The 12,158-nt window shown below is 45.5% G+C and overlaps 1 protein-coding gene across 1 annotated transcript in view; it reads right to left on the bottom strand.

Moving 5' to 3' along the window:
• Nucleotides 1–2,779: 2,779 nt before the first annotated feature.
• Nucleotides 2,780–12,158, bottom strand: part of Cdh1 (cadherin 1) — an 82,384-nt gene continuing 73,005 nt past the window's right edge. The window contains exons 12-16 of the mRNA XM_004625832.2: nt 10,833–11,057; nt 10,275–10,502; nt 7,225–7,355; nt 5,720–5,863; nt 2,780–3,360 (exon numbers count right to left, since the gene is read on the bottom strand). Of these exons, the coding sequence (XP_004625889.1) occupies nt 3,151–3,360; nt 5,720–5,863; nt 7,225–7,355; nt 10,275–10,502; nt 10,833–11,057 (938 nt within the window). The 3' untranslated portion in view covers nt 2,780–3,150. The remainder of the gene's footprint in view (nt 3,361–5,719; nt 5,864–7,224; nt 7,356–10,274; nt 10,503–10,832; nt 11,058–12,158) is intronic.

Raw genomic sequence — 12,158 nt, forward strand, 5'->3', positions numbered from 1 at the left:
AGTTTGTATACCAGCATTCTATGGTCAAAAGGCAGAAACGGCCCAACATGAGTAAATAAAATGAAGTATATGCATACAATGGAATATTATTTGACCCATAGAAGAATGCTCTGATGCATGCTATAATATGAACATACCTTTATAGCATACTAATAAGCCACACATATCCAGAATAGGTGGGCCAGGGACATGGCTCAATGCCTGCCTGGCAAGCACAAGGTCCTGAGTTCGATTGTCAGCACCAAGAAAAACCCAAAAAGTAATACTAAATTTAGAATAGGCAAAAATCAGATAGAAACAAAATAGGGTTTTTTTCGTGGAACTGGGGATTGAACTCAGGCTCTTACGCGTGCCAGGGAAGCGCTTATTCTACTGAGTCATCTCCCTGGCCCCCAAAATAGGTATTATGAAGACATGGAGAGGTGTTGTTTATTGAGTATAGAATATTTTTGGAGTGATAAAAAAAATGTCCTGGAGGAGCCAAGGAGATAGCTCAGTGGAATAAATGCTTGCCTGGCAAGCACAAGGGCCTGAGTTCAACCCCTAGCACCATCAAAAAATTTTAAAATATGTCCTGGAGCTAGGAGTGGTGGCTCATGTCTGTAATGCTGAGCACTCAGGAGTCTGAGGCAGGAGGATTGATGCAAGTTCAAGACCAGCCTGGGCCACAAAGTGAGCTCAAAGCCAAGCTGAACTGCATATCGAGATCCTGTCTCAAAAAGACATAACAATAATTATCAAAAGAAGAAAATACTACACCCACCTAGCAGAAAAAAGTTGATCCATTCCAAGTTTTCTCAGCTGTGCTCCTGCCACTTTGGGTTGGATGCTTCCTTATTGTGGAAGTATTACAGCCCCATGCACTGCACAATGTTTAACAGTATCCCTGGCCTTGACTCGGTAACAGTAACACCTCCCATCTATCACCAGAGGTGGCCAAGTGCCCCCCAGGGTAGAAGAAGGCACAACACTCTTCAGTGGAGACCCACTGGCTGACCAGACAGATGAGCACCATTGGAAACTTTGCTTCAGCCCAGTAGGCCCACCCACCAGGTCTGCCACCGAACTTGGGGGATTTCTGGTTTCAGGCCACAAAGAGTCTTCAGCGCAGTGACCTAGTGAATGTGGTTCCCCTTCTCTGCCTCAGGCAGTGAGGCTAAAAGTTCGAGAGAAATCAGCTCAGCCTGAGGTTTTTAGCTCTGGGCTTTGAGAGGGCTCACCTCCTTTATCTTCTCTGGAATTCCAGAGGGATCAAATCAAACAAGTTTGACAATGGTTTAACAAAATTCTTTAATAAAATTTATAAAAATGCATCACCATTGCAAATACTTTTCTCAGCCTGGATTGTTTTCCTTTTCTACTCCGAAAGAAATACAAAATTATTAGCACCCACACACATTTACACTCAAAACTACAATGACGTTCACAACACCCAACTACATTAGATATGGTTTAAACTGCAGCAAAAATCAAGACAGTTCCAACAACTGATTACAGACATATTTTTTTTCCTTCCCTAAACAGTCAACAGCAAAGCAATTTCAAAGAACTCTTTTCTGTAGTAGTCAACAATTGAAATTTGGATTTTTAAAAAAAGAAAAAAATTTCAATCAAGGTCCTTTCTCCTGCCCCCCACCTGTGGGACAGGGTCTCAGCTATGTAGTGCAGGCTGGCCTCAAACTCATGGCAATCCTCCTGCCTCAAGCCTCCTGAGCGCTAGGAATACTGGTGTGTACCACCACTCCCCGTCTTCCCCTTTCTTAACATCCAGTAGAACAGTATTTTCTTGCTTCTCCGAAGGAAAAAAAAGTTCGAAATCTCCAATATTCTATTTTCTGTGCACACTTAGAATCAGGCATCTAGGTCCAGATGGGCCAGCACTTTTTCTAAACACCATCAAAAATAGACATTTGAAGCATTTGCCTGGCAAGCACATGGTCCTGAGTTCAATCCCTGGTACTAGAAAAAAAAAAAAAAAAAAAAAAAAAAAAAGACATTTAGAGAAGCTGGGCTTTGGAGTACAGACCATGGATGAGGCTCTTGGGTAGGAAACACATGTTGAGATTCAGCTGTTGTTCCTGGATGTTCAAGGAATGAGGCTGCCCCCCTCAGCCATCCTCAACAACTCACTAAGTGGCCAACTCACTTTGCTGTCTTTGGCTGTAGTGCTGTAGGTCCTATTCTAAGAGTCCTTAATAAACAAGCACAAGAAAACAAGTGGCACCTGGAAGTTCACCCTATTTTCTGGTCAAGGCTCCTGATATAGAACCCAAGTACTCCGAAATGACAATCACATAACAAACATGGACTCAGAACAAGTGCGTGTGTAGATGCTCATTTCAACCTAATGCCCAGGAGCCGGGAAGGAAAACCGGGAAAGGTCTTCAGAGTACACAATACCCAGTCAAGACACGGCCAGACCTGGACACACGCCTGTCACCCTGAAAGGGCCCAGGGTTGTCTGCAGAAGGATTCCTACATGTGGCAGGATTTTAAGAATAAGCGCGGAGAGCTATCAGGACACAGAACACCAGTGCAGTGATTAGGGGATGGGGAAGGAGGCACTCAATTCAAAAAAAGAAATTTTTAAAAATACATATATGACATTTTACTTTCAGCCTTCCTTTTAAAATTGAGACAAACCTCCTAAAGGAAATCTATAAGTTGCTAACAGAAACAAATTTTATCTATTTGTTGGTTGGTTGGTTGGTCTGCTGTTTATAAGCAAAGGTCTGTGTAGTTCAGACTGACCTTGAATTCACTACGTAGCCCAGGCTGGCCTCGGACTCACAGCAATCCAACCCCCTTAGCCTCCTGAGCGCCAAGATTAGAAGTGTGCACCACCATGCCTGGCAGTCAGCAAAAACGTCTGAGGCTGCAACTTTGAAATATCAAAATTCCAGGAGCTTTGGGACCTCATTACTATGTACAGATTATGGGCGGGGGGAGGGGGCACCAAAAAAAGATTCCATGAAGTTAAACCTTCCTAACACAGACACAAAATAGAGCTATGAAGGAGAAACCCTAACTATCTGAACTGGATAATGCATCAGTCTTGGTCCCAGGAGTTCATCTCAAGGGACGGGAGCTGGAAATCACCAGGAACGTTGTTGTTCTGCGTTGCACACCGCTGGAGTCTCCCAAGTCCCCTCAGTCATCCTGGCCCCCTCCGTACATGTCTGCCAGCTTCTTGAAGCGATTGCCCCACTCGTTGAGGTAATCGTAGTCCTGGTCCTGGTCCGACTCAGAGGAGTTCAGGGAGCTCAGACTGGCCGCTTCAGAGCCGCTCCCTTCATAGTCGAACACAAGCAGAGAGTCATAGGGGGGCGCTGTGGGGTCACTGTCGGCCGCCTTCAGGTTCTGGAGAGGACAAAGGGGTCTTTGAGCAAAGGAGCAGGGCAGCATTGGAAAGAGGAGCCACCTCCTGTGGTGCCTCACTCGGGTGGCACATGAGGGTGACAGTGCAGTTAACATCAGCAAGGTACATGCGTACAATCTGGCATAGTGACTGAAATGCCTCCTTTTGCCAGGTCCTGGGTTAAGTCCCCAGCACATCAAAAAAAAAAAAAAAGACATAATTTTCAAAAAATTTTTGTATGTGTGCACAGCATACTTTGATCCTTCCCCTTAGGACACCGCTGCCCCACCTTCATCTGGTCTCACACTTGGGAGGGAGGGGATTTCAGTGTGATAATGTACTTTGCTTCACCCCTTCTATGAACTGCGCCCCCCATCTATTGTTGAGAAAGAGAGGACATTACAGGATGCTTCCTCCCAAAACCAAAATGATACATTTCGTGTAAGAAGAGACAAACAGGGACCAACAGGATGGGGTGCCCACCCATCAGGATAGGGTTCTCAGGTCACCCACCGGGATGGGCAGAGGGCAGCTGTACCCACACATATGCACTGTGCTTTAGCCCCCAAAATCTAAAAGGATGAGGCTCAAATAGTGATATTAAACATTAACTCTGAGGAGTTTGAAGAACCGAGTTTGAAGGACTTGCCTGTTCTTTGTATATGTACATAATTTATATTTTGAAGATAGCATTATTTTATAATTAAAGCAAGTACAAATAAATGTGATGGCTCCAAAACAAACGTGAATGGAAGGACCCATAGCCATGCATTTCAAAGGGAGGTGGAGAAAACGGTCTTCGAGGGTCTGAATGGAGGAGGGTTGCTTACTCAAATGCTGTATGCTCTGTGTGACCCCAGTGATGATAACTTCCACAGAGGACAAAAGCAAAACCAACCTCTAAACCAAGCAAGGCGGCACCTGCCTGTATTCCCAGCCATCTTGGAGGGTGAGGTGGGAGGATCTCAAGTCTGAACTCAGCTGGGACAACCTACTTAGCAAAACCCCTGACTGAAAATAGGAGAAAGACAAAGGGAGGTGGGGTGGGCTGAACTGTAGCTCAGTGTGAAATGGGCAGTACCGAAAAACAAGAGAAAACAGCTCCCACATGAACTGATAGTTGAGGGCCCACTATACTATCAGACAAGCCCTGAAATGCATTCCAATACCTGAGCAAACAGATCCTGCCCACCCCCAGGCCCTTCCTGGGTTCTGTGTTCATCCCACTCCCAGTTCTTTATCATGTTATCCTGAGCTGATGAATTTAGTGCCTTAGTATTATCCCCCTGCATGGGGAGAAAACCCGAGGACAGCTTGGCCAATAACATTTTAGGCAAATTCCCTTTTTGAGTAAGAAGACAGTCTATTAGAAGATTTTTGTCCTCAGCTCTGCACTTCCTGTTTCTTCCTGACTGAAATACAGACCCAGGGCCTGGAAGTGTGGCAGCCATCTTGTGGTTATAAGGCAACAGACATGAGCAGAAGGGTCTGCGAGCTAAGATGGAGGAACAGCCAAGCGCACCAGCCTAAACTCTTGCTCCAGCCTCTGTTCACATGAGGTGAATCTACTCCTAATCTGTTTGCTTCTCCACTTAGAGCTGAATATCTTTCTTTCTTTCTTCCTTCCTTCCTTCCTTCCTTCTTTTCTTTTTTTGGCAGAACCGGGGATTGAACTCAGGCCCTTGCACTTGCCAGGGAAGCGCTTATTCTACTGAGCCATCTCCCCGGCCCCCTGAATGTATTTCTGACATATATGAGTACTACTGTTCTGGTCCTCGAGCACTGCAATAGACATTTAACATCAATTCCAACCTACTGTACAATTAATGAAATCAAAACTGAATTTACTGAAAAAACAAAAAGCTGAATTTACTAGATTTAGTTTCATTTCTAGATCCATTAAATTCTTTCAAGAATTTCTTGGTTTTGTCACAAAGACCTGACGAACACACTAAGATCAACTCAGAGTGATTTTCTCAAATTCAGATGAAGCACAGATTAAAAAAAAAGGGGGGGGGGGCTGGAGAGATGGCTCAGTGGTCTAAAGCACCTATTTGGAACAAGCTTGGAAAAGCACAGGGACCACAGTTCGATACCCCAGCACCACATGCCAGCCAGCCCCGCCCCCTGGTGGGCTGAGCTGGCCACACACACACACACACACACACACACACACACAATATAAATGTTAAAAAAAAAATTAAAAAAAAAAAATAGGGCTCAAGGACTGGAAAAACTGAAACCATGGGAGAGAGAAGAATCTAAAGATTTTTTTTTCCTTCTCATTTTGGACACTTTGTCCTCTTTTTTTCTCCTGCATTTTTGAGTTGTTCGCCTTGGCTTTTGACTTTGCTTACTTACTTCATCAATAAAATTCCCAATTTCATCGGGGTTGGCAGGGCGGGGTCGGTACTGGGGCACGCTCATGAGGGTCGGGGCTACGTCATTGCGGGTCACTTCAGGCCGAGCGTCCAGGCCCCTGTGCAACTGGCTCAAGTCAAAATCCTTTAGAGAGAGAGAGGCAAAGAGTCAGTCACAGCCACAGGTCTGTATTTGCTTCATGGACTACAGTCTCACACCGTGCGTGGACTGCCAACAGAACGCCACTCAGCAGCAAGAGCCCAATTGACTATCAGATGAGTTTTTAAGTCAGGAGTCTCTCAAACAGCACTGGAAGAAGATATCACCCCAAATGAGGCGCACTTGTGGGTATACATGTAAATGGTTGTGTCCTACTCTTCTTAGACCCTGGTTTCTAGGTTATTCTTCAAATGTACCATTTCTCACCTGGGTACAGAATGTAGCTGGTCAAAATCAGCTGTGCTATTGGCCAAGCAATGGCCGTGACTCATCCACATGGCTGACACTGACAAAGGTTCTACAATCGGAGGTACAGGATCTCAGGATAAATCCTGAGGGGACTTCACTAACCTTCTCAGACCAAAAAGCTACAACTCTTGTTGCACAGGTCCTGCTTTACCTTGGTCTTAACCACCCAGCAGAAAAGTATGAAGACGAAATATAGGAAGTAAAGCCATGCTGTTATGTTGAGCTGTGGGGGACTCAGGTCAATAATTTCTGACATTGCCAGTTAAACAGAAGACCCAATGCTACTATGGGCTACTGGACTCTTAGAATATTTTGCTGAGCTTACACACACCTATAATATTCAATAACGGAACTTAGAAAAAAAGGGGTATACAGATGAATATCCATTTTGTATCTGTGTATTCAAAGTGGATGGGATAGATATATAGTTATATTCTCTTAATGAATAGAATGATTTGTTCTAATGGTGTTTGTAAATAGGATCCCAAGTCCACATCTGGTACAGCAATTAACCACTAAGAAGAATGTATGCAGTGTGTTAGTTATTGAAACTGTCCTAGCAATTTGATTTGAAACTGTCTCATTGCTGCTTATCAATAAAATTATGAAAAAAAAAAAAAAAAAAAACTGGATGCCCATGTATTAAGAATTTCCTTGCCATATGAGAATGACAGTCTTGGAAGAAAATAAATAATGCCTTTTTTGTTTGTAGAACCTAAATCCATTTCTTATAATTAAATGTTATATTTGTTATCTCTAAAAAAATAAAGGTCCAGAACCAAAATCAGCTGTGCTGCTGTTGCTGCTGAATTTAGCCAAAGACAAGGCCTAGAGCCCTAAAAAATAAGAGAGGACCCGGGATATAGCTCGGCAGCACAGTGCCTGGCAAGTACAAGGTTATGAGTTTGATTCCTGATTATTATCAATAATAATAATAATAACAATAAATGACAGCAACCTCTTTCAAGTGTCTGCTTTTTCCTCATATTACTTTTTCAAATAGGTCACCATGGAGGTTTTTACATTTTGAAACCCACCTGGTCCTCTTCGCCACCGCCTTCTTCATCATAGTAGTAGACATTGTCCCGGGTGTCATCTTCTGGGGGTAGTAAGGGCTCTTTGACAACCCCTCTTCTCCGAACAAACAGTAGGAGCAGCAGAATCAGAACTGGAAAAATGGAGAGAGTAATGAGTGACAGGCAAGAAAGGCCCGAGGAAATACCCATCACCGACCACCACCCTTCCATCACACAAGTGGCGAGGTGGCACACACCTATCATCCTGGCACTTGGGAGGCTGAGACAGGATGACTGAGAGTTCAAGGTCGATCTAAGCTACATAGTGAGCCCCTGTCTAAAACTGCACTCTCTAACAATTCCCACCCACATCTCTTCCCCAACCCAATCGTCATTTTTCCAAAACCTGGAGCAAAGTGTTCAAGGCTAAGGAAAGAGCAAGGACAAAGGTTCTTGGGGTGGCAGCAGTGGCGGGGGCCAGGTGTGACTGAGCAGAGGTGAAGTGGAAGAGGCTGGGGGTGGGAAGAGTGTGCAGGACCCTGGAAGGACTTAGCTTCAGAGTGAGGTGGCCACTGGAGGCTTATTAGCAGGGCGGCTGGCTCAGCCTAATGTGAATGATGGTTACTGTTCATCCATTATGGAAGGTGGGGAATGACTACAAAATCACCTGACGTGCTATCTTCAGATAGGATTGTGTAAGCAAGCTTTATATTCTTTTTTTTTTTTTTTTAATTTTATTTATTTATGTGTGGAGGGGGCAGCTCAGCCCACCAGGGGGCGGGACTGGCTGGCATGTGGTGCTGGGGGATTGAACCGCGGTTCCTGTGCGTTGCTAAGCTTGTTCTAAGTAGGTGCTTTAGACCACTGAGCCATCTCACCAGCCCCAGCAAGCTTTAAATTCTTTAGATATATATATATATATACTTGAAAAGCATAAAAAGCTTCAGATTGCCCAGTGTTTCTCTAGTACATTTTTGCCCAGAAGCAACAAGAATTTAGACACCTGAATCTTGGCACTACTTCTACTTTAAATTTTATTTATACCCTCCAAAACTATGACCACCATATCCGATGAAATATACTTATAACAAAATTAGGTAATTCTATTTTAAGCATAACTGTAATTTCTAAGATGATCATCAGAGTCCTGGGAAAGTATTAGTAACCACTATCTCAAAAGCAGACTATAGGACCGGGGTGATGGCTCAGAAGAATAAGCGCTTGCCTGGCAAGCACAAGGGCCTGAGTTCAATCCCCGGTTCCACCAAAAAGAAAAAAAAAGCAGACTACAGAGCTGGGCATGGCAGAGCATGTCTGTAATCCCAGTGCTCAGGAGGAATCTGAGGAAGACCACCATGAGTCTGAGGCCAGCTCAGGCTGCACAGTGAGTTCAAGGTCAATTTGAGCTACAAAATGACACCCTGTCTCCAAGGAAGCAAGCAACCAAGCAAGCAGACCAGCCCATTAAAACATAATTTGACCAGGACCCGGCAGGGAGGGCCTGTGTCACCTACACCCAAAACGATGACAGTTGATGTGGTGAAATTAATCTAATGTCATGGTAATGAAGTTATATAAAACCTGAAAAACAAAAATCCAGTAAGCTCACTGACTTCAAGGATCCTGGCAGAAAGAAGGAAGAGGGGCTGGTGAGATGGCTCAGTGGTCTAAAGCACCTACTTAGAACAAGCTTAGCAAAGCACAGGGACCGCGGTTCAATCCCCCAGCACCACATGCCAGCCAGCCCAGCCCCTTGGTGGGCTGAGCTGCCACCCCCCCCCACACACACATAAAAAAAATTTAAGAAAGAAGGAAGAAATGGGACATCCAGTGAACGCACCTGGCAGGCTGGAAGATATGCCCTCCAGTCTCCTGGCACAGACTTGAGGGCCAGTAGCGCCTGTGCTCCAGCTACACTGAAGGCCCAGGGTTGCCCCCTGCTCCGTCCAACACCCATCTTGCACTTTGGTCGGCCTTCTTTCTTACACAGAATCCATTCAGGCTTCTCTGCGTCTTCACTAGTGTGGGAACCTTCTCGAATACCCTCTGCCAACTCAGTGCTCCCAGCCCCTGTAGTGCTTCCACCTACCTTGTCCACAAGACTCATGCACAGCCCCCTGGCTGCATGTGGGACCTGACTGCCCAGCCTCTAATTAATAGGAAGCATCTGTGAAGCTTCTCACAGGCTTGCCACCGCTTGCTTTTAGAAAGCAGCATCTGCAGGCAGATTCGAGATGTTCGTTTTAGAGGACAATAGACACTGCCTCTTCTTCCCCAGTGGCCCTTTTCTTCCTTATCCTTTTAGTTGTTGATGCTGCTCCCAACACACTCCATTCTTACTGCCTACCAAGTTTTCATTTAGTGCATGGTCACCCAGGGAAGAGTGGGAGCACTCAGGTTCCCTTACAGCTTGGAATGACGGTGTGGGCCAGTGGGATGTGATTAGCTTGTTTGTTTGAGACAGGGTCTCACTGTGTAGTCCAGGCTGGTCTTGAACTCACCATATAGCCTAGGTTGGCCTCAAACTCATGGTGAATCTCTTGCCTTGGCTTCCTGAGTACTGGGACTATAGGTGTGCGTCATAATCCCTGGCTAGCATGCATGCAATTCATTCATTCATTCATTCATTTTTGTCTTTTTGAGATAGGGTCTATGTAGTTCAGACTGGCCTTGCGCTCACTTTGTAGCCCAGGCTGGACTCAAACCTGTAGCAATCCTCCTGCCTCAGCCTCCCGAGTGCTGGGATTACAGGATGTGGCTAGCTTCAACTGTGCTGAGGACAGCACTTCAGGAGAGGGCCAGGGACCCCCAACATCAGCATAACTTGGGAGTTAGTTAAAAACACAGAATCGGAAGGCCCTCGTCAGACCTCTGGATCAAAATTCCCACTTTACTGAGAAGCAAGGTGGTGGAATAGGCTGCCTTCTGGTCTGGGACTACACTTCTCTCAAATGTTCAGTAGGGAAGAGTCTCTTGTATCTATTTAACTTATACGCTAACTAAAAGTCACCTAGGAAGTAAAGCTCCCCACTTGAAAAGCCCAGGCTGAAACAGCTGCCACTTATACTTACTTAGCAGAGCAAGGATTCCTCCTAGAATGCCCAGGATGGCAGGCACCTGCAGCCCGGCTTCTACGTAATTTGCCCTCACGCAGTTGCTGACAGTCCCTTCACAGTCACACACACCGACATCCAAAGTGGTTACTTGGTCTTTGTTCTGGTTATCAATGAGTTTGAGATTGATTTTGTAGTCGCCCACCTCCATGGTCTTCTTTGGCTTCAAGATGATGGCGTCTTGGGCTAAGGAAAGCAAAACAAATGATGAGGCCAGGAGAGGAGAAAGAAAAGCTCTTCCTCCACTAGAACTGTGAAGAAACTACAGACATTCCAAAGCTCAGAGGAGCAATGAGAGCCGGTGTGAGCCTCAGGCTGCTGGGCATTAAGTCATACAGTGAAGCCTCCAGAAAGGAAAGCGCCCTTCCATGCACTGCCTCAGACAGGAAAGATGTGAGGATCAAATATTGAAGGGCAGGGATGGTCTCTGGAGATGGAAGGAAAATTCAGAAGTGTGCTACGCAGGAGAAGTGCAGCAGGAGGGGCCAAGGCTCTGGAATAAAGCTGAGGCCTCACCTGAACTGGTATACTCGATGGTCCAGTTGACGCTCGCCCCGTGGGTGAGCTCTGCCGTGAAGGGGGAGGTGTTGGGGGGCAGATCTGGGTCATTGATCTTTATGGTTTGAGGCTGGGGATCCCTCTGGCAGAAGTGCATGTTTCGGGGTTCTGGGGTGGGGCCGTTGTCATTCACGTCAAAGAGGAACAAGAGGAGGGTTCCTGTGCCAGTGGCGATTGGAGAACCTAAAAGAAAACACAGAAGAACTGTCACAGTGCAGGACCATAAATGACTTCTTTTTAGCTCCTGAAAGACCAAATCTTGTCCTGGCTCATCAGTGAACCCACCCTGGGCCCCATCTGTACCCCACATTTCTTTGAAATCCTGACAGCTGCCAGCACGTGGAGGTAGACAAGAAGGGACACTCAGGAAACCACTATAAATTTTAGTGTGTGAGAGGGAAGCGACAACAGCAACCAACAGAGAACTTCTGGAGCCTGTAGATACTTAGACCTGGATGGCAAAGCAATCACTTCTTTAAGGTTTTTTGTTTTGTTTTTTTTTTTAAATCATGTGGCTTTTAACAAGTGGGCGTGCCCTTTTATTTTTTTTTTTTAAAGATTCTGGCCATTGAACCTAGGGTCTTACAGAGCATGTCACTTAAAATGAACTTAACACACACACTTTTTTTTTTTTTCCAATGAGCTAACAGATTTTCTGAAGAAACTTCATACCTTAGACCTTCTATGAAAAGGCATGCAAGGGCCAGCGATGTGGCTCTGTGGTACAGCAGTACTTGCCTAGCATGTACAAGGCACTAGGTGTGATCCTCTGTATTAAAAAGGTGGGGGGTGCGGGAAGGAATTCTGCCTGTAGGCTCAGAACTCAGGAGCCTGAAGCAGGAAGATTGCCACAAGCTCAAGGTCAGTCTGGACTACAGTGAATTCAAGGCTAGTCTAAACTATATAGCAAGACTCTCTCTGAAAATAGAGCAATTGTACTTCCAAACATCTATTGAGGGAAATACTTGACTGGCTTTGAACTCACTGTGTAGCCTAGGGTGGCCTTGAACTCCTGGCAATCCTCTTGGCCTTAGCCTGCCAAGTGCTGGGATTATAAGCATGTGCCACCACCCCTGGCATCAGGGAAATACTTGTGTAAAGAGGCATGTACTTGGCACCCACTGAGATATGTGAATGATTAAATTATGCTGTACCCAGACAACATACTTATGAAAAAGAGATGGGTCCGTAATGTACAATGGTGACTTGTGTGTCCAGTGGGGAGACTCAAACCCAGGGGGTTATGTATGCTTAGGAAGAGCTCTACCACCTCTGTCTTAAAGA

Source organism: Octodon degus, unplaced genomic scaffold (assembly GCF_000260255.1).
Source record: "Octodon degus isolate 3935 unplaced genomic scaffold, OctDeg1.0 scaffold00011, whole genome shotgun sequence".
Classification (NCBI taxonomy): Eukaryota; Metazoa; Chordata; class Mammalia; order Rodentia; family Octodontidae; genus Octodon; species Octodon degus.